The sequence below is a fragment of the Mustela putorius genome, unplaced genomic scaffold (assembly GCF_011764305.1).
Source record: "Mustela putorius furo isolate JIRA1106 unplaced genomic scaffold, ASM1176430v1.1 tig00003853_pilon_pilon_pilon, whole genome shotgun sequence".
Taxonomy (NCBI): Eukaryota; Metazoa; Chordata; class Mammalia; order Carnivora; family Mustelidae; genus Mustela; species Mustela putorius.
The window spans coordinates 17,718,623-17,745,441 of NW_025422005.1; the positions used below are offsets into that span (position 1 = coordinate 17,718,623).

At 42.7% G+C, this 26,819-nt stretch overlaps 1 protein-coding gene across 3 annotated transcripts in view; it reads left to right on the plus strand.

Moving 5' to 3' along the window:
- The window catches only part of RCAN3 (RCAN family member 3), a 30,951-nt gene extending 11,699 nt beyond the window's left edge, over positions 1-19,252 (plus strand). For 2 of the 3 annotated variants that reach the window (XM_004741163.3, XM_045063962.1), the window contains exons 3-5: positions 15,333-15,506; positions 16,702-16,873; positions 18,146-19,252. In XM_004741163.3, the coding sequence (XP_004741220.1) occupies positions 15,333-15,506; positions 16,702-16,873; positions 18,146-18,330 (531 nt within the window). In that variant the 3' untranslated portion in view covers positions 18,331-19,252. Of the gene's footprint in view, positions 1-15,137; positions 15,256-15,332; positions 15,507-16,701; positions 16,874-18,145 lie in introns of those variants that run through there. The other variant, XM_045063963.1, reaches the window with a different exon arrangement.
- The last annotated feature ends 7,567 nt before the right edge of the window (positions 19,253-26,819 follow it).

Genomic DNA, 26,819 nt, shown 5'->3' on the forward strand with positions numbered 1-26,819 from the left:
GACCTGTGACATAGAGTTTATCACCTGTTTTTTTTTCTTCCAGGATTTCTTATAGTTTAAAGTCTTACACCAAGGCTTTAATCCATTTTTGGATGAATTTTTGTATGTGGTCTAAGATAATGGTTGGAGTTCATTCTCTGTGTGTAGCTGTCCAATTTTCCCAGCACCATTTACTTACAAGACTGCTCTTTTCCCATCGTATGCTTTTGGCTCCTTTGTTGAAAATTAATTGACTGTGTATATGTGGTGGGTTTCTTTCCCCACACTCTAATTCTGTTTCATTGATCTGTGTGTCTGATTTTATACCAGTACCATAATGCTTTAATTATTATAGCTTTGTAATATCATTTGAAAGCAGGGAGTGTGATCCTCCAGCTTTGTTCTTTCTCAAGATGGCTTTGGCTATTCAGGAATTTTTATAGTTCTGTACGATTTTTAGGATTCTATATTCTATTTCTCCGAAAAATGCCATTGGAATTTCAATAGTGATTTCATTGCATTTATAGATTGCTTTGGGTAGTATGGACATTTTAAGAATAATGATTCTTCCAGTCCATGAGCATGAATATCTTTCCATTTATTTATAAATTCTTCAGTTTCTTTCATTTCTGTCTTGTAGTTTTCAATATACAAATCTTTTTTACCTGTTTGGTTAAATTTATTCCTACATATTTTACACTTTTTGATGCAAGTATAAATGGGATTGTTTTCTTAATTTCTCTTTCTGGTAGTTTGTTATAAATATAAGAAATATGACATACCTTTGGGTTTTCAATATCCTTCAACTTCACTGAATTTATTAGTTTTAACAGGTTGTATTTTTTTTTAAGTCTTCAGGGTTTTCTGTGTATATCATGTCATCTGCAAATGGTGACAGTTTTACTTCTTTTCCAATTTGGGTGCGTTTTATTTCTTTTTCTCACCTAATGCTCTGGCTAGGACTTCCACTACTGTGTGGAATAGAAGTAGTGAGTGTGGGCATTTTTGTCTTGTTCCTCATCTTTGAGGAAAGGCTTTCACCTTTTCATCATTAAATGTGATGTTAGCTGTGGGCTTATCATATATGGCCTTTATTATGTTAAGATATGTCCCTTATTACGGGGCGACAGTAATCAAAACGATATGGGTACATACATGTCAATTATATTTCAATAAATTTTTTTAAAAGCCATTGTTTTTCTGGCATAAAGATGAACATATTGACCAATGCAATAGAATAGAGAGCCCAGAATGAACCCTGGCACTTATAGTCAAATAATTTTCAACAAGGGTGCCAAGACCATTCAATGTGGAAAGGACAGTCTTTTCAACAAAAGGTTCAGGGGGAAATGGAGATCCACATGCAAAAGAATGAAGTTGGACCCTTATCTTATTTTATGCAAAATTTAATTCAGAATGGATCAAGAACCTAAATGTCACAGTTAAAAACCATAAACCTCTCAGAAGTTAAAACCATAGAACTCTTAGAAGATAACAGAGGAAAAGCTTCTTGACATTGGATTTGGCAATGATTTTTTGGATATGACACCCAAAGCACAGGCAACAATAGAAAAAAAAAAGTTGGATTTTATCAGAATTTAAAATGTGGACATCAGAGGACACCTTCAGTGAAAGGCAGGAAAGGCAGTCCCACAGAATGGCCGACAGTATTTTCAAGTCATATTATCTGGTAAAGGATTAATATCCAGAATGTATAAAGAAATCCCAAAACTCCACAACAAAAAACAAACAACCCAGTTGAAAATGGGCAAAGAACTTAGATATTACCCAGAGAAGATGCACCAATGGCCAATAAGCACATGAAAAGATGCTCACCATCACTAACCATTAGGGCAGTTCAAATCAAAATCACAGTGAGATGCCACCTCACACCCATTAGGATGGCTGCTATCCTAAAAACAGAGCAGGTGTTGACAAGGATGTGGAGAAATTGGAACCTTTGTGCGTTGTTGGTAAGAATGCAAAATGGTGCAGCTGCTGTCAAAAACCGGGGCAGTTCCTCAAAGAATTTTAAGCATACAATTACCATAAGGTCCAGGATGCTGCTTCTGGATATGTTTAAAAAGCAGGGACTCAGGTGCCTGGGTGGCCCAGTGGGTTAAGCCTCTACCTTGGGCTCAGGTCATGATCTCAGGATCCTGGGATTGAGCCCCGCATCGGGCTCTCTGCTCAGCAGGGAGCCTGCTTCCTCCTCTCTCTCTGTCTACCTCTCTGCCTACTTGTGATCTCTCTCTCTCTCTCTGTCAAATGAATAAATAAAATCTTTAAAAATAAAAAGCAGAGACTCGAGGAGGTATTCATGCGCCGGTGTTCATAGCAGCCTCCTTTGCAACGCCAAGAGGCAGAAAGAACCCATGGGTCCATCGATGCATAAATGCATAAAAGGCGGTGTAGAGATCCAGTGGAATGTTATTCAGCTTTAAAAGTGAATGATGTTCTGATACATGTGATAACATGTATGACCCTTGAAAGACATACAAAGTGAAATAAGAGACACAAGGGGACAAGTATTGTATGACTCTTCATCTGTAAGAGAGGGTAGCCCAGCTCAGAGAGATGCAAAGTAGAAAGGTGGTTGCCAGGGCCGGAGGGGGTGGGGAATGGGGAGTTACGGTTTGGTGGGCACAGAGGTTCAGTTGGGGATGACGACAGAGTTCTGAAGATGGGTGTGGTGTTTCACAACAGTGTGATGATGTTTAATGCCACTGAATTGTACACTTAAAAATGGTTAAAATGGTATATGCTGTGTTGCGTATATTTTACCACAATAAAAGTATGTAAAAAGGTGTTTAAAAAAAGAACCCTTTTTTCTTGAGCTTAACATTCTTCGTAATATGCTTTTATATATACATACATATATCATGTGCATATACACACACATACATATTACACACACACACGTGTGTGTGTGCTTGTGATTTGTATGTATTGGGCTCCTCTGTTGCCCCAGTGCACGTCCTCTTGGCCCACCTCCTCACTCCAGATGTTGCTCAAGCAGCCAGCTGTGCGCAGGTATAACCTCAGCCACCGGCCTCCACTATATCATAACCTTGCATGTCATCCCAGTGTTTCTCTGCTGCCGGTGTGGGGCGGCTGGGCTGTTCCTGACGCCTCTGCAGAAGGGAAAATGTGAGGGAGTCAGCATCCCACAGGGCGACCCTTGACCAGTGGGAGACTAGAGCCGGTGAATAAGCCCCCCTTCTTCTGACCCTGAAGCCAGCTCTGAGGGTCTTCTTACTGCCTTCTTAGGGCTTCCAGCCAGATCACACCCCGGCTGGCCACAGAAGTGACCGCTTGATAACAAAACCCAGACAGACAGGAGGAGGACCGGCTTTCCGTCCTTCCCTGTTTCACTGTTCCCTCTCTGTCCCATGCAGTCAGTTCCCCAAACAGGCTCCCTTGTGTGCGACCTTGCCTTGGCCTCTGCTCACCCAAGGAATCCAGGTAAGACACAGGCAAATAACTCCCAAGTTTGGTTACTTATCTTGTGTGAAGGCACCATCCCAAGCTCCTAAACGAAGGTCAATTTTTAGGTCATGCGAGAAGGATAAAGACTAACGTAAAGAAAACCCATGTGGCCACCCAATTTAACTAATAAAATGTTACTGATGTAATTTGAACCCCTTGTGTCTCCTCCTACAGATAACCATTACCCTAAACGCAGTGCTTATGATTTCCCGTGTAATTTCAACATTTTAATTAAGTCTAACCATATGAAATTGCCATATTTGTAGGTCCAGTGATCAAATATTGGTCTTTCTTCTGCTTCCGCTTAACTATGTGTGCATATACTATGATTGATCCTTGAACAATACTGGGGTTAAGAACACTTACCCTCCATGGAGTTAAAAACTTGGAATTTCCCCCAGAATTTCACAACTAATTGCCTGCTGTTGACTAGAAGCCTTCCCAATAACATAATCGATTAACACATACTTTATATGTTATACATACTATGTACTGGATTCTTAAAGTGAGCTAGAAAAAAATGTTATTAAAATCACAAGAAAGTATGTTATTGAAATCACAAGAAAAATGTTACTAAAATCACATGTACAGGACTATACTGTATTAAAAAAAATCCATATATAAATGGACCGACACTTCAAACTGTTGTTCAAGGGTCAACTGTACTTTTAAAATTTTCTATTTTCAATTGTCATGATTGTCCATTTGGAAAGGAATCGACATAGTGACTGTCAGAACTAGTGAGTTCAGAAAGATTGTAGGATATGGGGTCAATACACAGAATCAGCTGTACCATCTATATGCTAGCAGTAAACATTTGGAAACTGAAATTTAAAAAACATTACCAGTTACAGTAGCACCATGAAATATGGAAATATAAGTCTAAGAAGATACATTCAGGATCTGAATGCTAAAAACTAAAACACTAGTGAAATACATCACATTTTACATTATTTTAAATTGTATATAAGTGGCATATGGTATGAATTCTATTTTTTTCCCCTCAACATTTTATCTGTAAGAATAATCCATGTTGAAATACGTATTGTCTCGCTTACTATACAGTATCCCATTCTATAAAATTACCATAATTTGTTTACAGCTTCTTACGTTGGACATTTAGGTTATTTTTGACAGGTGCTGTGATGCTAAATGTTCTGTGTATGTCCTCTGTAGGTGGGGGTGTAGAGGGGGGTCCTTAGGGGTTATAACAGGACAGATGCTTCTGGCTGGTAAGGTTGCGTTTCTTCAGTGCTAGCAAATACTGTCCAGCGGTGTCTAAAGTTGCTTGTACCTGTTTGCATTCCTACCAGCCCCTCTTAGAAGAGTTTCCAGTGTACCACAGCATCTCCCATACATTCTGTTCTCAGAATTTAAGATTTTTGCCAGTCTGGTCGTTCACATTTTTGTTACTTTTTAATGAATTTCTGGGTAAACTATAAATGACCTCTTCTCAGACTCACTGCTCAGTGGAGGACCAGTTTTTTCCTCCAAACTATCGCAGACTGGTTTTTGTAAAATGCACTAATGTCACAGGAATGTAAGCTTGCCAGAATGGTTTTAGACACTTTTTCTCAATTTCTCTGCTGAGCCTTATCATGGACTAGTAGCAAATTCATGGACTTGCGCTGGGTCCTCAGACCACACACCACAGTGTATTTTAACATTTAGGGATTTTCAGATACCTTAGGATCTTCTGAAATGAAAAAGGTATCTCCAGTTACCTTCAGTTATATTTATGGTTTCCATTGTGAATATATCGTCTCAAAACCGAGTTAAAAAGGACTTGGAATCAGTTCATTAGGTAATTTGGTATCCTAATGACCAGCGGTATTAAGATATCACCAACTTAAAAGGAGCTTTGCTGTCATGGTCTTAGACATGGGCTTGTAGGTTCTGCAGTCTGGCTCGGTGCACATAAGCAGTATTGTTGAACACTGTGCCAGCCACGGTCATTTACAGGTTCTAGGAAGACCACGGTGATCGAGAAAAGGTGCCAACCCCCGTGGAGCATAGGGAGAGAAAAATTGACACGCAAACAAGTGAGTAAGACGTTCCAATATAACATGTACCACAAAGAAAATAAAATAGAGGGATAGGGAGTGGCTTGCTGGGTGGTCATTTTTAACAAGAGTGGTCAGGGCAGACCTGTCTGAACAAGTGGCATTTGAGCCGAAACCTTAATGATGAGAAAGAACCGGTGTAATAGTGAGTCATCCTTGGCTTCCTATAACTTAATTGAAATTTATCCTACCATCATTCAAATAACTTTTCTCTAATGTGTACAGATAGTCAAAATGCCTTCTAGTTTACCTTTATCAGTGCATACGATGGCATCTGTCCTACATCAAAGATTTTTTTTTCCCCAATAATCTTATTTCAGTTGGGAAAGATCTGCCATTCCCCAAGTCAAGGCAGGACTCAAGGCTCTCGGGTTCTAAGAAACAGCTGGATTATCCCAGTGTGGACGTTCCTAATCTGTCCAAAGCAGGGCTCCCATGGGGGAGGTGGAGAGTTTGGGAGTGAGTGAGCTCCAAATGGGCACGTGTGTCACTGCCACACTGCCTGGCCCAGAGCCTGGCTTTTAAGACTTGCTGCTTATTTAAGTATGTGCTGAATGAGCCTGGGAGCATCATCTGCGGGGCCACGATACCAGTACTCCCCAAGGCTTATGTGGAAGCTTCATAAACTAATTTTAATGACGATGTCCTTTTATTTCTTTTATTTCCTAATCTGATATACATTCTATTTTTATGAGTTTTATAGACAATATAAGGGTACCACAACATGTCTGTAACGTATTTATGTATGTATGTATGTGTGTGTGTGTGTGTTTAGGTAACTAAAATATATTGGGAGTACATACCAAGATATCTTTACTGGTTTGGGAGCACAAAGAACTCTTTTTTTTTTCCTGAACCATTTTGAGGTTAAGTTGCCAACAATGATGGCCATCACCCCAATACTACAATATGTGTTTCCTGCAAACAAGAACCTTCGCCTAGCAGAAAACACAAAACTCAGGAAATTAACACTGGTGTATTACGCCCTTCTCATCCCCAGGCTCCCATTCAAGATTTGCCAGTTGTCTCAATAATGGCCTTTATATCAAAAAATCCAGCTCCTTTGGAAGCATTGCATTTAGCTGTCAGACGCCTTCAGTCTGGGAGGATGTCTGGTCTCCCCGGGTCTGTCTTGGGGTTCACACGCAAAGGTTATAGGCTGGTTATTTTATTGCATATCTCTCAGTTTGGGCTTGTGGGATGTTTCCTCAGGATTAGATTGATGTTGTGCGCCTTTGGCAGGAATGTCACAGAAGTGATGCTCTTGTCACTGCGTCCTGTCAGGTGGTAACCTTGGACCCACTCCCAACAAAATTCACTTGGAGCCCTTGACTAAGGTGGTGTCTACGAGGCATGACCACTGTCGAGTTATTCTCATTCTCCTTGTAATTAGTAATTATTTTGTGGGAGGTGTTTGTAAATGTCCTGTTTCCCCCATCAGAGTTTTAACATATTCATTTATTTATATCCGTACAGTTCATGGTCTCTGATCTTATTCCTTGGTTGTAACCTGTTAACTGTCATGACTTTGATTTGTCCTTGGCTCAGCCAATGGTGGCTCCTTCAAGATGGCTTCTGTGTCTCTGACACGTGCACATCATTCCTGAGTACACCTTTAAACTCTGCAACACAACAAGATATTCCAGAATTATTCTGTACCTTGCCTGCCCAGCCCTAGATCCAGCCACTTTTCCGAGGAGCCCTGCCTCCTTCCAGAGTTCCAGAAACCAGGATGTGCGTGCAAGTCAGCTACCACTGTCCCTGGGCATCTCGGCGGACAGAGCCAAGAAATATCTAGATACGTGCATCTGTGTGTTTCTGGTTATACTTGCCAAGTCCAGGCCAGCACTAAAGAATTCATTTCTAGTTTTCTCCCATTTCAGCTTTGTAAGTCCTATTTGACGGAGAGAAAACTAGCTTCTGTTGTCTTATTATTTACTTATGTAGTCACTGGTCTGTATGTTACTGCCACAGTCCACCCTCTTTCCCATGGGGATGCCCTCCTTACCTGACCTGTGCTCCAACGCCCTGCGCCCAGACCCCCCCCACGTGAGAGTCCTCTGCACCCCACCCAGGTTCTCACAGTCCCAGAGCACCGAGCTCACCCTGCGTGGGATCAAGGATGCTGTGCTGGGCCACCCCCCACCCAGACCATGCTGACCCCCCTGGGGCGCCCGGACCCCACGCTGGATGGTCTCCCTGCACAGACCTCCCTCCTCACCCTTCTCCCTTCACTTGGGCTTCGACACCCTGTCAGCCTGCCCCTTTGCTGAGATGCCTTCCCTCTTTCCCTGCTCTGGGCCGTCTTCCCGCCCGGGCACCCTCCTCAGCCCCCTGAGCTCCCGTGCCGGGCTGCCCCTCATGGACACACTGACCTGACCCTGTTGGGTTCCGGCACCCCAGGCCAGGCCTGCCTCCCAGTTGGCCACTTTCTTCACCCTGCTGGGACTCAGACACCCTCTGACCCTGTAGCTCCCTGCTCCCCATCAGCATGGGCGCACCTACTTTACTTGGCTTTGCCTAAAAGCTTCTAGACGAAATGTTCAGCAAGAAGAAGGGAGAGAGGGGAGAGGTCAGTGGGAGAAGCAGACTCCTGAGCAGAAACCCCGATGTGTGACTTGATCCCAGAACTCCAGGATCATGACCTGAGCCTAAGGCAGTCGCTTAACCAATTGAGGCACCCAGGCGCCCCCCCGCAACCTTTTTCTATTTTAAAGAACAAGTAACACACATAAGTTCCTTCTCATGGCCATTTGTGACATTCTTTCAAGTTTACATGTCTTTGGAAAGATGGGTCTCTAGCTTTCAAAATGACCTTCCCCCTCTAATGTCCGTGAAGAAAACACCACCAGAAAACAAACTTGTACCCTGGACAAATCACAGTCAGTATGTGGTCCTTGCTGTAGCCTCAGCACCTAGGGTCGGAATAGCCTTATTGAATGGGGGAGTGTGGATGAACAGCAAGGAAGAGTCTAGATGGAGGTCACATGGGCAAGCCCAAGGATGGAACATTCTTGATATTTGTGCATAACTGGCCTCAATTAAAGAGAATCCTGTCTTTCTGCTTCACGTTTTCCTTCTGTACTTCAATAACTTCATAGCAGCCTTTTCCATTTGTTTAATTTTTTTTTTAAGATTTTGTTTATTTATTTGACAGAGATCACAAGTAGCCAGGAAGGCAGGCAGAGAGAGAGCGGGGAAGCAGGCTCCCTGATGAGCAGAGAGCCTGAATGTGGGGCTCGATCCCAGGACTCTGAGATCACGACCTGAGCCGAAGGCAGAGGCTTAACCCACTGGGCCACCTAGGCACCCCTCCATTTGTTTTAGATGGTTTTTCATTCCCCTGTGCTAGCTTAGCACTGTGAATACGTGCATAGCAAGGCATTTTCAAGACCATCTCCAAACAGTTAATTTTAAGAAAATAGCAAACAAAACAAAGATAAAATTTATAAAGATTAAAAGCCAAGGAAGTGAAAACTATGTATTTTTTGAATATGAAGAATTCTGCTATAACTACCAAAAAAGAAAAAATTCTTGCTTTTCTCACCCTCAACTCAAGTCCCAAGATCATAGCAGAGGAACCCAAGTTCCTCAGTGTCCTAACAGAGAAGCAGCCGTCTCTGCTTCGAAGGGTCATGGTCACAGGTGAGGTTCAGAAGATCCCCCAAGGATGGACACTAATCACTGGTGCACTGTGTCCTCCAGCACAGCCAATTCTCCTGGGAGAGCGTGTCCCCAGGGGGCTGCTCCAGCAGAGTTGCTGTGTCTGAATCACTAAAGAACTATCAGAAAGGGCAAATTCCAGCTTCCCAGTGGTGACCTCCAGAGTACGTGCCAGTGCCATCCGCTGATGCCGTGTTGCTGCCATGTTGCTGTCATGCATTCACCTCCTTCTCGGGGAATCGACATCGTACAGAAGAGCAGCTATTTTTTGCGACGACAGAATAGCAAGAAGACTGTTGGCAAAACCCTGCCCTATTTCTGTTAGCAGCAGTAACAGTACTCACTGTTGTTGTTCTAAGAGCCATGAGTGTTCACTCTGTCCTCCACAATAACCCAGTGAAGTGGGTACTTTTACTGTCCTCAAGGAACAGGTAAGGAAACTAGGCACAGCAAAGGTAAGTGACCTGCCCAAGGTCACACAGCTACGTAACAGCGTGGAGTCAAATCCAGACAGTCTGGCTAGAGAGCTCTGCTCCTTGAGAACATAAATCGTTGGTAGAAGCCATCAGAGCTTCCTGAAGTTTTCTGTCCAGGTTGTGGATTCCTCCTGCAGTCTTGCTTTTGTGGTCTCGTGTTTGAAGATGGGACTGGGACCGGTTTCTATTAACTGGATGGAGAAAGGAATAGTTTACCCATGATAAAGGCCAGTGAGCAGAGAGCTTCTGTTGCTCAGGAATGGGTGGTGTCTACTTATGTCCTCTCAGATGTAGAGAAGGGTTTGGTATGCTCACCAAAGCCAGTGCTCCATCACCAAAGTCATAGGAAAGAGACCACTGTGGTGACGAGCCAGTAGAGCACCTGTAGGCTGCCCCCCCCCTTCCTCCTGACTCCCAAAGAAGCTTGAGGCTGGACTTCCCTAATCTCTGTAATCTCCTCAGCGAGGAGACCAGGAAGAAGGAAGTGAAGATTCAACTGGACTTCCTGGTGAGCAGTCATGGGTTTCCTTGTGCATGAATCCTATGATCCTGACCTTGACCCCTGAAGCCTAGGTACTTCGTACAGCAGTTTGGATGACCAACCCTGGTTCACTTGTGCCTGGGAAAATTCACACGGTCTTCTGGAAAGAACCCACTTGTGTGATTTTTTTCTCATCTCTGGTGTCTTGGATCCAAACAATGTTTGAGCTCCAGCACCTGGACGAGCTTACAGACCTGAAATGTTGCATGGGCCATCTTGAGTCCTTGGATTAGGTAATGGCCGCCTATAACCAGACTGCTGCTTCTAGATCCCCAGCAGCACAGTGCTCAGTGGGGCAGGAGAGGACATGCTGAGCAGCGGCAGAATACTCTGCTTTTCTCTTTTTGTCTGCCCACGCCACAGGCTTGTTCCATCTGCCCTTTCCTCCAGGAGGCCTTGCAGTCTGCTCCTCTGTCTTCTCTGCTCTTCAATAAACAGCCGACCTTCAGGCTAAAGAGAAAAAGCCATCACTGCTGCCTGGGGACTGTCAAGATCTGGGATCTCATTAGACAGAGGGGCCCTGCCTGCCACCCAGTCAGCTTCACTGTTAAAGTCACAATTAGGGGGCACTTGGGTGGCTCAGCAGGTTAAAGCCTCTGCCTTCGGCTCAGCTCATGATCCCTGGGTCCTGGGATTGAGCCCCACATCGGGCTTTCTGCTTACCAGGGAGCCTGCTTCCTCCCCTCTCTCTGCCTGCCTCTCTGCTGACTTGTGATCTCTGTCTGTCAAATAAATAAATAAAATCTTTAGGAAAAAAAAAAGTCACAGGTAGGTGTGATAGTGGTTGTGGATCTCATTCTCCTAAAGGGGCACCCTATTTTCTATGTGTTTTGAGGCTGGTGATTGGCCACCAACCTGCCCGAACATGGGCTCTACGTTGGGCACACCTCTTCTGGAAAGGCACAGTCATACTTCTGCATCTTTTTCAACTGGCCATGGAAGAAAAAAGAAGTTCCTAGAGCCAGGATGATTACTGATGACTAAGGATGTGTTGTCCCAAGTGAAGATGAAAAGAGTAGGCTTGCTGTGCTCCCAGCCGGGTTGGGGGACTGACCCTGGTGGGCAAGGCTCTGGCCCCGACAGGCTGCGTCCAACAGTGGTGATGGTCCAGGGGCCACCTCCACGGCTGGCCACAGGTCACTCCAGCAGCTACCTCCTCCCATGCCCCTCCTCGTGTCACTCTTTTTCTTCGTATTCTTTTTTTTCATTTGGTGATACTTGGCTGCAGTAAATGTACAGGTCTTAAGTGTGCAACTTAGTGAGTTTTGACAGTCTCTGCCTCTGTAGTCGACACTCCCATTAAGAATATTTCTGCCCCCACCCTAGTCCCAGTTAGTTTGTAGTTTGTTACCATCAAAAACGATTTATCGTTGGTTTGACTACTTTTCTTCTACATGGTAAATAGGGGAAGATTGGGGGAAAAAAGAGACCTCTAAGAACTTGTGTTCCAATAAGGCAGAGTATGCATCTATAAACATATGAACCACTAAAACCTAGATGTCAATAGCAAACAGTTAGTCTTCCATATTTCCTTGAATTTTAATTCAGTTTCATGCCTCTTTCTGATCTGGAACGGTGTTGAAAGCAACATGAATACTATGGGCAAACAGTTGAAGAAGGTTTTCACATTTACTCTGTGTTCTGCTCCCCTCTGGCACTTCTGAATTTAGGGCCCAGAACTATTACAAGTGCTCAAATGATCAGAGTTTTAAATCTCCCACACCCAGGAGTTTGGGAGCTTTCTTTCCTGGTAGTCAGCAGTGATATGGAGGAGAACCAAAGGCACTTGCCTTCCCCAGGTGGAAATGGAGGCCTTGTCTCTGACATCCACAAACCTGCTGGAGGGACGGAATTTTCTATTTCAGATTTACAGACAGACATAGAACATGAAAAATCTTTTGCCGTAGGACTCCAGAGATAATTTCACAGCTGAATGGGTTGAAACATTGCTGCTTCTCAACAGTGAAATTGTTCTTAACGTGCAGACGTGGTGGGCCCCTCAGGCTCTTATGTCCAAGGCAAAGGGGTGCAACAAAATTATTTTCATAATTAATTCCTCAGTGAAATTGATTTAAAAAAAAAAAAAAAGAAAAGAAAAGCCTCGCCTTCGCTGCTTTGGGATGGGGAAGAGAAGATCGGGCAGTGGTGTTTCCAGAAAGGTCGAGAAATACACACCTAGCTGCAACCCTCATCTCCCCGAAACCAACCTTCCCATAAAACCTTTTCTACTTTTCTCACCTCATGATTTTAGTTGGCTTGTTACCCAGCTGCAAAGTACTTTTCTGGAATTCCCAAGAAAGCTATCGGCTACATGTTGTCTTTACATATTTTAGATGTAAGGTATTTGTAGTGTTTTTTACTGGTAATTGCATGGGTGATTTCAGCATAGAAGGAAGCTTCTGATCTATATTTGGTGGAAAACTTCTATAACAGGAAAAGCCCTAGGGATTGATTTTTAGGCAGTATTAACTGTCTTATTCCTATAGATGTACTGCCTGAAGGGATACTAAGAGACCACTGGAGAAAGAGAGTGGCCCGTGGCCATTGGGATTTTCTGGGATCTTCCTTTTGTCAGAAGCAAATGTGCAAGCCTCACCCTTTAACAGGACGGTGTTCATTTTTAATACTCAAGAAATCAGAAACATATAAAAGTGCATTATTTCTAAAACAATTCTAAGGAGAAAAGTAATACTTTTGTTTCTGAATGAATTACGTTTCTCGCCAGTTAGTTTCAGTGCATGTGGGCAGATCATGACCTCCCTGCAGTTGTCCAAACCCCTTTTGTGTCCACATCTGGTTGTCGGGGGCACCCCCTCAGGAGTCCACCTGTTGATACCTGTGGGTTCACAGGAGGGCAGAGCTACCAGCCAAAGGCTCACGTTTTCCTCACACGGAAACAGTGATCATTTTGCCTCCACATTAATTCTGTCTGTGCTCTACTGTAGCTCACAATGAGAAGTCACACATTTCTCAAACCATTTTGTGCTCCATGAAAATGGGAAAGAAAGAGAAGGATCTGACAAAACTTAGAAGATGCTTACTAATTGGCTTTTGCATGGCTTTGTTTTTTTATAATGCTGAATCCATTCACAGATACTAGAATTCAGAAGAGAAGGACCCATAGAACCTATGGCTGTCACCTGCCTGTTAACGTTCAGTGACAGGCAGGTGTATTTCTGGAGTGAGAAAAAAAAATGTTATGAAAGGAAGTAGGATGTAATTAGCAAGTAGCTGTTTCATTTGCGAGATCATGTGTTATTGTGACTACAAAAAATTCATTGTTGGGGCGCCTGGGTGGCTCAGTGGGTTAAGCCTCTGCCTTCAGCTCAGGTCGTGATCTCAGGGTCCTGGGATCAAGCCCCGCATCGGGCTCTCTGCTCCACAGGGAGCCTGCTTCCTCCTCTCTCTCTGCCTGCCTGTCTACTGGTGATCTCTGTCTGTCAAATAAATAAATAAAATCTTTAAAAAAAAAAAAAAAAAAAAAAAAAAAAAAAAAAAAAAAGAAAATGGGAAAGAAAGAGAAGGATCTGACAAAACTTAGAAGATGCTTACTAATTGGCTTTTGCATGGCTTTGTTTTTTTATAATGCTGAATCCATTCACAGATACTAGAATTCAGAAGAGAAGGACCCATAGAACCTATGGCTGTCACCTGCCTGTTAACGTTCAGTGACAGGCAGGTGTATTTCTGGAGTGAGAAAAAAAAATGTTATGAAAGGAAGTAGGATGTAATTAGCAAGTAGCTGTTTCATTTGCGAGATCATGTGTTATTGTGACTACAAAAAATTCATTGTTGGGGCGCCTGGGTGGCTCAGTGGGTTAAGCCTCTGCCTTTGACTCAGGTCATGATCTCAGGGTCCTGAGATCAAGCCCCACCTCAGGCTCTCTGCTCGGCAGGGAGCCTGCCTCCTCCTCTCTCTCTCTGCCTGCCTCTCTGCCTACTTGTGATCTCTGTCAAATAAGTAAAATCTTTTAAAAAAATTCATTGTTGTGGGAATTAGGAATAAATACATGGTCCTTTACCCTCAGCAAGGGCAACTAATGTACAGAATGACAGAATACTAACATAAACCATGCTTAATTCGTTCTTCCCTACTTTCCATTTCCTCTGCCTTCAGTATTGATATTTTTCTTTTTTTCCTCTCTTCTCTTTCCTTTTCCCTCCCTCTTCCCTTCTTTCTTCTTCCCTTCCTTCCTTTTCCTTCCTTTTAAGTAGGCTTGTACTCATAACACAGGGCTTGAACTCATGACCCTGAAACCATGACCCGAGGTAGGTCAAGAGTCGGATCCTTAGCCTACTGCACCCAGGTGCCCCTCAGGGTTGACATTTCTTAACCATCTCCTGTGGGAATTTTTATACTCACTTAATATTCAAAATGTTAGCATCTGCCAAGAATTAAATGAAATGCAGTTTCACAAAGTCTCAATTCTAATTTTTTTTTAAGAGTGACACAGCCAACCATCTTTGAAATGGATGCCGAGGAAACTGAAATATACCTAGAAGTGTTAATAATTATTAGGATTTAATACATTTACCTGTGCACATTTATTTTTAAGAACTGAAGTGCCATGTCAAAGTCCTTACTATATCTCTAATATGTATTTGTCCATATTACTTTAATACATAGAGATAATAAATAAAAACAGACTTGATCTGTTCACCTTCCTTTGAAGCAGCTTGTGATACGTTGGAAGCCCAGCACTTAATGTAAATGTCTGACATGCAGTCGACTGCTTAATATGTATTTTTTTAAATGAATGAGCAAAAATAATATAATTTTTAAGCAGATGATGTTTTCTGAATTATAAGGGTTATCTGAACATTAGAAGAATACATATTTGATCACAAATCTTTTTATATTTTGTCAAACAGGAGAAATGTTGCAAAGCAGTAGGAAAATATTCAAATTGAGAAACGTTAACAAATTATTTTTACCTCAGTATCAACAAATAGTTGAAGGATCTTCGCAGAAACCAAAAACAAAGCTAATTGACAGATTCCTTTATTATGTTACCATGGGCAAGCCTAAAGAGTGTTTCTCAAGGTACTGAGAATTTTCTTAAGTCTGTTTTGTTACGTTTCGTTTTCTAAACTGTTCATTTATTAAACCTTAATTTTTAGGAGAGATTTGAAGCACTTTTCACTATCTATGACGACCAGGTGACATTTCAGTTGTTTAAGAGCTTTCGGAGAGTCAGAATAAATTTCAGCAAACCGGAAGCAGCAGCAAGAGCGCGAATAGAACTCAACGAAACAGACTTCAACGGGAAGAAGCTGAAGCTGTATTTTGCACAGGTGCCTCACCATGCGGTTCTCTCAACCTCTTTTCTCCATCCCGAATGACTCTCCATCCTCCATTTTCTTGATGAGTATATCAGAAGTCTTTGAAATAAACAATCCCAGTCAGCAAGGGATGTAAAAACATATAACATATTTTCTTTATTTTACGGATATATAAATATTAAGGATATTTGCCTTTCTGACTTTGTTGTGCTTATGCTAAACGTTAAAGGAATTCATCTTTCTGGCAGCTTTTCTGCAGTGGGGTTCTGTAAGGGTGAAGCCCTAACTCCTCAAGACAGGGTAACTGGGGGAGGGGCATTAGGAGGGCACCTGACCTGATGAGCTCTGGGTATTACACGCAACGAATGCATCATTCAACACTACATCAAAAACTCATCCTGTACTATGTGTTGGCTAATTAAATTTAAATTTAAAAAAAAAAAAGATTAGTGAGCTGACTTCCCTCCTGTGCGTCTAGAAGGGCATTTGGGATGTGACAGCTTTGGGAGAATTGAGAAAATAGTCGCTGAAGTTGGGGTCGCCCCCACTGAAAACAGCTGCCAGCCTGGGGCTGACCAGGGACCCGGTACCGCGGAAAGGCTGGCCCTTTGCAGTTGCAGAAGAGCCTGCGGGTTTCCGCCAATCCGCTCTGCTTACTATCTGGATCCTGCTGGGTCGCTCTGGTAAACCAGTTTCTCCTCCAAAGAATTGATGACCTAGAGGCATTCGACCTTGACTCATTTATTAAGTGCGGTATTTTATTTTCAACCAAGTATTTGGGCTTAGCTTTCAAATTTGAAAAAGGAGGTTTGTCCGTTTCTCATGCTCCAAATGAAAATATAAATGTAAGTTGTCAGGATGTTTCTTGTTAGAGCTGCTTGAGAGGGAGACAGTAAAACCTAATTTGTTTTAAAACTGGAATTCAGAAAATAGGTAAGTAAAGTTGGGATTCAGGTTTAGTACCATTCAGTGTTTGTTCATCTCCTTACGAGTTCAGGTTCTCCCTGGGCTGGGGTTTACTGACCCCCGGGGGGCTCGGGCGCTGCACTGGGTGGTCGGCCACACAGACCCAGCTCCGGCCGCCCGGAGATGCAGGCTGCCAGGGAAAATGCTTTCATTTTCTCCAAAGAGGTCACAGTTAGCCTCACAATGAAAATGAAGAAACAGCCCAGTCACGCGCTGATTTTGAGACTCTCCTTGCCCGCAGGTCCAGATGTCCGGCGAAACTCGGCACAAGTCCTATTTACTGCCGCCGCAGCCCGTCAAACAGTTCCTCATCTCCCCGCCCGCCTCCCCGCCTGTGGGGTGGAAGCAGGGGGAGGACGCCACGCCTGTTATAAACTATGACTTACTCTGTGCAGTTTCCAAACTGGGACCAGGTAATAAACTCTTACCTTCCCTATTTTTACCCTCCCAAGACACTTGTATTAAAGACCACACTCGGCGATTGGCATTCTAGCCAACCAATGGCAGCATGATCAGAGTGGAGGATAAAGTCCCACAAACCTGGGTTCCAACTCTAGTGTTGGAACTTTGTGATTTTTTTTTAAGTCCTCTCTACACCCAGTGTGGTGATCGAACCCACAACCCAGAGACCAAGAGTCGCTAACTTTGTGATCTTGAGCAAGTTACTTAGCTTCAGGTTCTGAGCCCGTTTTCTCATCTAAAATACCTATCATAGAGGCGCCTGGGTGGCTCAGTGGGTTAAAGCCTCTGCCTTCAGCTCAGGTCATGATCCCCCTGGGATCGAGCCCCCGCATCGGGCTTTCTACTCAGCAGGGAGCCTGCTTCCCTTCCTCTTTCTCTGCCTGCCTCTCTGCCTACTTGTGATCTCTGTCTGTCAAATAAATAAATAAATAGGATTTTTTTAAAAATCTAAATAAATAAATAAAATACCAGTCATAATAGCTACTTTCAGTGTGGTTAATAAGACTTAAATGTGATACTCAATAAACATAACCACAATTTAAGCCGCTATACATCCTTCTAGGACACAGCCTAGTGAGTGTTAGTGACCTTCTCCCACCTCCCGTCAACGTACCAGACACACTTCTCCACTGAATACTCATTTCAAGGAACCGGTGGCAATCCTATATTACTCCTTCCCTATCCTTCTCTTAGAGTCCTTGTTCATTTCTTCTTTTTCTTCTCCTTGATTTCTCTCATCCCTTTAATATAATGTACGAACTCAGTACCGGGCTGATTCAGACTAGTTGTCCACCTACAGTAACATTATGTCTCTTAGAAGGGGATACAAGAGGCATTTTGAGGGGAGGGGAGGTGGCTTGGTGTTTGCGTACACGTCAGAGCAATGTCATGGATGTGTGCGGTCCTGCAACCACAAGATGGCTGCCTGGAACCTACAGGTGTCTCCCGAGGGAAAACTGTTAGTTCTGGAGTTGAGCGGGTTCACTCACACCGTCCGTAGAACAGTAATTAGCATTTCCATTTTACCTCCCGACATGTCAGTCCTTCGCACCAGCTCATTTCTTCAAAGGGCAAAACTGTGTAAGAACCTTGCAGAATCAGATCTCTAAGGCCAAAGCAAAGTGCTCTGACATAGGATTTAAAAGCCAATCAGCAGCAATTAGAATACAAGCAGATCAAAGTTTTGAGACACCAACCCCTCTTTCTGCCGCTTACCTCCCCAGGAGAGAAATACGAGCTCCACGCAGGAACGGAGTCCACGCCAAGCGTGGTGGTTCACGTCTGCGAAAGTGAAACTGAAGAGGAAGAAGAAACAAAAAACCCCAAACAGAAAATTACCCAGACGAGGCGCCCCGAACCTCCAGCCGCAGCACTGAGTGAGCCCCAGACCTTCGATGGGGCGCTGTGAGGGGTCTGGCTGGGGTGCACGCCGCTGCCCCCCGGGGCCCCGCCCTGGAGGTCCGTGTCCTCCCTGGCACAGCGCTGCTCAGCCTGTGTGGAGGGGAGGCTGGGTGTCGCCACTGTCCCCTGCCGGCTGCAGACACGGCCTAGAGAGTAGCAGATGACTTTACCTGTCACACCTTTTCACAGAGATTCTGAACAGCACTTTAAAGGAAAGGATTAGCCCTCAACATGTTGCAACTTTGACCATTTTTTAAGCAGTAGGAAGTGTGTCTAATTCCTGGCTTTCTCCAGCAATGTTCATTTCCCTGATTCCATATACCACGGGGTCCCCAAAAACTAAAGCTGTAGTCTCCGAGTGCCATTTTCATGACCTCAAAAAACAATCTCACAACCTTCAAAATCTAATATGGGCATTCAGTAATGGTATGATAGCTCCCAGCGACTCTATCTGTTGATCAAATGTGGTTATTCAACATACATGAAATTTTTGATGCGCGAGAAGAGATCTGAAATCTAGACTAATTCATAGGGAGTCGTTTTTCTCGCGTTGTTTTTTTCTTTAGCTTTGGGGAGAAAATGCCAAATTTTCTTTGACCGTTGGACCCAAGTGGCACAAATCTGTGTGCAGGTGACTCTCTTCCCTGTTACTCTTGCTTGAAAGAGGAAAGTGCTGTACAGACCACTGTCCCTGATGTGTCGTCCCTCCCAGAGAACTGCCACTTTGGAAGCTGGACAGGCCACCCGTAAGTCTGACTGATGATAACCCCTGGGGCCACCACGATCTGCCGTCTGTGACCGTGTGCTAGCCCATGGCATCCCCAACTGTCCTCAGCCACCAGTTGAGTTTTTTAATGTTATACATTTTGTGTGTGTCATTCAGAGATGGTAAATTGGAAAATGTAATAAATAAGATTCTCTGAAGACCATTTTTTAATTGTCGATTGAAACATTTTCCAGTTTGCTCTGAAAAAGAAAGGCACACATACTCTTTTTCTATGAATCCGGGAAAGATGTGGGAAATCGAGATCATTCCATTCATCAGACCTTGTTTTTGGTGCAATACTTTACCCTGGCTGACAGTTGGCCTTTTCCCTAAAACAGAACTGTTCCTCACTTGTGTTTTAGGAGTGGATGGTTGAGGCTCCTGAAGCAGAAACAAGCATCTTTTCCTTTCTGTGGTCTGTTCAGACTTGGCAGTCCCTTTGTAGAAAAGTCTCATAGTGAAGAAAACTTGGTTTTGGTCGGAGGGCTCTGCTGATCTGTGATTGCTGTGCTGTCTTCTCTGTATGTCACATGTCTGGAGTTCCCCAAGATGTGTGTGGAGGGGCTGTACATAGGAGTTTGGACTCATAAAGCAAACTACCCAGAAGGAAAAATGCAGAAATTCACGCCATGGTGTCCGTCCCATTTTTGGTAGCATGTTTCGTGGTTTTCAGGGTCTTATTATGGTAGAATGTATTTCTGAGGACTTAAACCATATTGCCCAAAAAAACTTTTCTATTTTTCCTTGCCCTCAAATAATCTGAGATGATAAGCTCTCCTATTTATATGTGTCTACCCCCACTCAGCCTCTGAGTGGGGGTATAAATCAACTGTATAAATACAGTTGAAATATGATTCCATAAGCAGTGTATTAAATTCAGATCATCATTTGGCAGCTTAACTGACAGCCACTTAATAAATTTACTTTGCACTCTAAATTCACCCCTTTGCTAGTGTTTGATCTTATCTGGTTGCACTAACTAGATAAGAAAATATATATCATTTGATACTATATTTGATATCATTTGATATATATCAAAATGTATATCATTTGCAGAATGGACCCTGTAAATCAGGAAATGTATGTATTTTCAACAGTTGAGGATTTAAAATTTTCCTTTTAGGTACTATTTATTAACTATAATTTTCTAAGTGATCAAAATCCATGATGTCTTATTATTAGATTGGCGTTCATGGTCTTCCTTCCAATTAAAGAATAGTTTGTCCCGACCTTACATAACCTGTTTTTAAAGTCAAGCAGTGCAGATTACCTGGATTTTTCTTTTTCTCTGTATTTTTTTAAAGATTTTATTTATTTATTTGACAGAGATCACAAGTAGGCAGAGAGGCAGGCAGTGAGAGAGGGGGAAGCGGGCTCCCCGCTGAGCAGAGAGCCAGACACAGGGCTCAATCCCAGGACCCTGGCTGGGATCATGACCTGAACTGAAGGCAGAGCCTTAACCCACTGAGCCACACAGGTGCCTCTCTCTGTATTTTTTTTTTTTTACAGTATTAAATAAGTTGAAGAAAAACTTAAACCAAAATAAATATATATTAAATACAAAATATATATTATTTAATATATACATATATTAAACTTTACTGAGTGGAGAACATTAATATTTTCATTCTTTCTAGTATACTATTTCCGTAAGGTGAACTCAAATAAAAGGAAAAGTACTAAATGCCCATTAACTTTTTAATATGGTGAAATCAACCAGGATCTCAGCAAGTATTACATAGGGACTCTGTCCTTTCTTAGCTACTTTCTATCCAGCTCATGTAACCATCTTATAAGAGGTGAGTCTTGTGTGCTTTTTTAAAGTTCCTTAAATAAGTTTAGCTATGTTTTTCTTTTTGGAAATTGAGTTATTACTCAGACTTAACCCTGATAGTATAGTAGCCGTGTTCTCCTCAGAAATCATAACTTCATCTTGGGAATCAAATTCCTTAGAGCAGTGTGAGGAAAGAAGATGATGTTTTGTGTTAGGGAAAAAGCATACATGAAGAGTAAGAAAATCCTAGCACTTAAAATAGGCCCATTTATAAAGTGTGCTTGTGTGAGCATCAACTAGTTGAAGATACTAAGAATCACTAAAAACAGTTCCCTTGAAGCCTTGGGGAGCTGAATGTCAGGAGGAAAGCAAACTCATCTTCCTACATTTTGCTTCTACACACTTATACACTCAACCTAGCCACAAAATTGAGAGCCCAGAAGTTTTACGTTCCCCATAAAGGCTTAAACAGAGCATGGTGTGTTTGAATCAGAGCTGCCAGGAGGCAGGGCAGGAGCAGCACCGTCCTTCTAGAAAACAGCCCTTTTGTTTCCCACTCACAGCAACTCCATCTCTTCAAAATATTGTGATAGATCCCTGGGTCCCAGGATCAAGTCCCGTGTCAGGCTCCCTGCTCAGCGGGGGGTTCTGCTGCTCACTCCACCTGCCACTCCCCCACTTGTGCTAGCTCTCTCTGTCAAGTAAATAAATAAATCTTAAAAAAATGTTTAAAAAATCTTTTAAAATCTTTTAAAAAAAAAAGTGAAGAGTTTAGATTTCCTCAGAATCTCAGTCATGGTGCTGAAGGTGATGTAGTCTACTCCTTCTACATCCATCTACACAGATGACAAAATGAAGATGAGGCGTCTTACTTCGAAGGCCACGGGGACTGGGTTGGCATTCCAGCTCCTGCGCTAGGCTTTTTTTCTCCTTTCTTTTTGCACCGGCCTCTCAGAAGCTATGAATCTCTGTCATAAGAAAATAGACAAGACAAGCCCCTGGGTGGCTCAGTGGATTGAGCCTCTGCCTTCGGCTCAGGTCATGGTCTCAGGGTCCTGGGATTGAGATCCGCATCGGGCTCTCTGCTCAGCAGGGAGCCTGCTTCCTCCTCTCTCTCTGCCTGCCTCTCTGCCTACTTGTGATCTCTGTCTGTCAAATAAGTTTAAAAAAAAATTAAAAAGAAAATAGACAAATAAATAAGAAGAAGAAGAAAAGAAAATAGACGAAAAAGGGGGAAAGAATTCTATTTCCCCTGGAGGGATACAGTGAAGAAGAGAAAGCTGATGACTGCAGTGACTTAGCAGTCTCTTGAATGAAATTAATGTTCCATGTTCTGTGTTTTTGTTATCATTGTACTGTTGGGATTGGAATCTACTTAAATAATGTTATTTTGGTAGCCAGCAATCGTGTTTATGGGGCTTTCCTAGAGTTTAGTAGTAGTGAGATTAAATTACAAGTAGTCAGACCCGAGATGTGAGTCTAATAGAGCAAGGAGCCTGAGATTGGGGCTCCTGGGTGGCTCAGTGGGTTAAAGCCTCTGCCTTCGGCTCAGGTCATGATCCCGGGGTCATGGGATCGAGCCCCGCATCGGGCTCTCTGCTCGGCAGGAAGCCTCCTTCCCTTCCTCTCTCTTTGCCTGCCTCTCTGCCTACTTGTGATCTCTGTCTGGCAAATAAATAAATAAAATCTTTTTTAAAAAATTAAAAAAAAAAAAAAAAAGGAGCCTGAGATCCCCTAGGATTTGGAAATCGTTTGCAGTGGAATGACCCCAGCACTCCGCTTGTAAAACAGAGCTCTGGGAAAGATTGAAGATGGACCTGTGCTTCGTGTTTCTATATAGACTCTTATCCAGACCATAGCTTTATTCTAAAGAGGGAGATCTCAGACATAATTAAGCAGTGGAAATTTTTTGAAATTCTTTGGTGCATCAAAGTTCCCCGTGTGCTGGTGTCTCTCTTTTCTCTGGAGTCATAGACTTTCACACCTATCGCATGGGTGAACTTGGTCAGCCTTCCTTTGCCCACTCACTGTGCTCCTTGTCCACACACTGGCCTTTATGTCCTCCTGCACAAAAGCCAACAAATTACTTACAAATGTGACAATATAAAGGAACAACAGATGAGGGAATTAGTTGCCTCCTCGTTGAGGAGGGAACTCACTTTTTAAAACGTTAAATAAACTTAGAGAATACGTTTATGAGTTTATGAACCTTGTTCAACAGTTTAATAAATACCCATTTGTTTTATAACCTCCCCTCGGGGTGGGTTCACGGGAACATCTTCCCTGGAATGCCGTTGTTGTCCCTCCCCCAGGAGTCAGGGGAAATGTTAATAACTTGAAGAGTGTTGTTATTAATACCGAACACACAAGCGGCAAAGCAACAGAAGGTGACAACTACTAGGTTTTACTGACCAAAAAGATGATAAACATGGTCCTGTTCCAAATAGAAGTTTCCAGCCAAGGTTAAGAAGAACTAACCTTGGGGCGAATCAAAGTGTCTCCATCCATTGAAACAAAAGCACAAGGAACTTTTACTAAATTAGGCGTGTGTGATCTATCTTGTGACCTGTGTTTTCCTTTCGAAGCAAAACAGTGTCCTGCAGGCATCCCTGCGTAGCTTTGACTGAATGTTCGTTCTTGTTATCCGGAAGATCTCGATCTATGCAGAGAAATTGTGTTTTTCCATATCGTTTCCCATGCAGTCCCCAGTCTTCCTAACTCCGACTGGGGACTGAGGAGAGAGACCGAGGCAGCTAATTCTGTTGCTGCCATCCTCTGCCTGCTGCTTCTCCCCTGAGGTGGGGACCCCAGAGAGAAGCCGTCTCCATTTCTGCTGTATCGTGCATGTCCTCCAACTTGAAGGAAAGTTTTTCACTCGTTCCCCTTCTCTCTTCATTGAAGCCAGGAGGTGAATTTATTATTTTATCTGAACATGTTTGTGATCTTGTGTTATATTCTGGGGGAACATTGCTTTTCTGGTACTATAAATTGTAGTGAATATTCACTGTACTTCAAAAACCTGGATAGTAATTTATATATATATATATATATGTATTCCGTGTTTTAGTGTGCCTGATGTAACAATCCATAGTTTGTAGTAGGTCGTTATTTGTCGACTTTGGCTCTCCTGTATTTTTAGGACATTTAAATGTTCCTCGTCCTTGCAAAGCAATGAAAGCAGAATGTATTTTTTTTTTTTTTTTTTTTTGGAATCCTTGTGATTACTTGTAACAAGTTTTGTTTTTAAAGCTAATAAAAATAAAATTAGGGTTTGTTTTTTTTTAAATCAGTCCGCTGAATTGAGTTCTTTGTATTTTCAATAAATATCATTTACATTAAGGTAACAGCCCAAAAAAAAGACAGAAAAGGGAAATAATGATGTTTGTTCCTTTAACTGGATTCCAGGTGGGTGCGTGTTCTTAGGGACCTGCACTGGTGCCAAAGGTGGCGACTCCCTGCCAGCTCAGGAAACAACCACCATGGTTTGGGTTCTTTAGCAAGAAAAGTTTTTATCCCAGTTTATCCTCGGTAAAAAATGATTCATTCCAGGTAAAGGCTTATTTTCTCTCGGTTTAAAAAAAAACTCCAAATCCGAGTATTGAAGCTAAAAATGACTGAAAGGTTATCTAGTGCAGTGATTTTTTTTTTAACATATACTTATGTTTATGCCATAGAACTCTATTTGTTGTTCAAATGAAATCTTACATAAAGTTTGACATACTTTACCAACAAAAAGGTAAGCACCTGCTCCCTTTGAAGAGGGTGAGGGAGACGTGGGGACCCAGAGGGTACCTCCCAACACGCCCCCCCCCCTCCGCCCCACCGTGAGAACTCAACAGCGTAGTCCCAAACACCCGTCTATCCTGGGGCCTCCCCACAGGCACCTTTACAAGTAAATGTCCTAGGAGGCATTGCCAAATTCACACATCTGGATGGTAGCTAACCGGGGACTAGAAACATAGTTTTCTGCCTCCATCCCAGGTGGACCCTGCTCCACTACTTAATTAAACTGAAATCTTTCATTTTTCAGGAGAAACGTATTGGGATTCAAAGGTTCTCAGAATTGTCAGTCTTTTCTTTGTTTCAGCTGCACTGAGATGGAGTAACCTCCGGGGAAATTTCTCCTTTAACAAGATGCTTTTCCAAGCTGTGTTCCTTGGCGCTGCCTCCAGGGGGAGCTGGACTCCAGGTCACAGGGGCCTTGCACCTGGCTTCAAGCCCTCCTGCACCATTCTCATGCCCAATGGGTCTTGGCATAAAGTTGCGCTTGAGCTGAGGATTCCTGGGCTGAAACAGGAAGTTGTGGAACCGCCGCTCATAACCTGAGGATAAAATGATTTTTTGAATGCAGAATAGAAAAATGCAAGAATAAAGATTTAAGTAATTTGCTTCATTAAAATAGCCCGACTTAAAAGTTAAATGCCCACAGTGTATGTGTCAGAGTCCAGTTATCATGAAGACACATGCTAAACTAGAAAGCAGGACTGAGCCGAAATTCCCTCTGCCTTCTCTGAACACATCATGGTATAGTTCGAATCTAGAAGGAGAAAGGATTAAAATTCTTACACACACAGGCAATATCTCAAATCTTGCCAAACATCCCCCAGTCTTTGGAGACATAGAAGGTGTACATATAAGTAATTTGCGGAGTAGGTATTTAGATAATAATGTTATTTGGGAAAAGCTTGTGGTTGAAATGTTTGGAAAAGTTGAACGGTTTCTGTATTGCAGTGTTCCTCGGACCTTTTTAATTTGTGCATTCTGTGTCTCCAGTAGAATATAGTTTTTATCAAATCCAATTAGCTATGGAGCCCTTTTGCCGAGAAGCATTTCATTGTAGCTCGATGAACATTTACAGAAACATTCTAAAATCTTGGGGCCTGACTGAAGGATAGGTCTGTGAATTAAAATTTCTTTATTCATTTTTCTAACCAAGAGAACTATGAGATGGGCATCAGAAGGAGCCTTCCTGATTTAATAAATGGGAAAACCAAGTTGTTAAAATTATTAGAATCTATAAAAGCTCAGCAAAGTTGTCAAATACAGGAATAACTTAGAAAAATCAGTAACATTTCCTTATACCATGAATGACCAAAATATAAGCAGCAATAAGATAACATTCGTAATTAGAACAAAACATCAGCATAAACAAACTTTCAAACTATAATACGGACTTGGATAATTTAAGTACATGCTTTTAGGAATGTCAAATTTTTTTCCCAAATTATAAATGCACTGGAATCTCTGTCAATTTTCCAGCTATATTTTTTACACAATGCTCATTAAACTTATTCTAATACTTGGATGGAAGAATAAAGAAACAAGAAGTCAAGAAAACCTTAAAAAGAAAAAAGATGGAGGACTTGTCCTGCCAAGTCCTAAAACAACCTACAAACTCACATGAGTTTAATCAAGAAAAGTCAAATAATTTTTTTTTAAAAGAGTAGAGACCACCCACGTCTATACCAGGGAATTAAATGTACAATAAAGAGCCATCGTAAATAAACAGAGAAAGGGTACACTGCCTAGTCAATGGTGTTGGGAAAATGGGCTTAGTATATGTATGTCAATAAAACTGGGCTCCCCATCAAACAGAGCTGGACTCCAAGATGGGTTAAAGACTGAAATACAGGGGTGCATGGGTGACTCAGTGGGTTAAGCCTCTGCCTTCAGCTCAGGTCACAATCTCAGCGTCCTGGGATCAAGCTCTGCATCTGTTTCCCTGCACAGCGAGGAGCTGCTTCCCTCTCTCCCTCTCTCCCTCTCTGCCTGCCTCTGCCTACTTGTGATCTCTGTCTGTCAAATAAAGAAAAATCTTTTTAAAGGTGTGGGGGGGGGCGCTCCTGGGTGGCTCAGTGGTTTAAAGCCTCTGCCTTTGGCTCCGGTCATGATCCCAGGGTCTTGGGATCAAGCCCCACGTCAGGCTTTCTGCGCCATGGAGAGCCTGCTTCCCCCT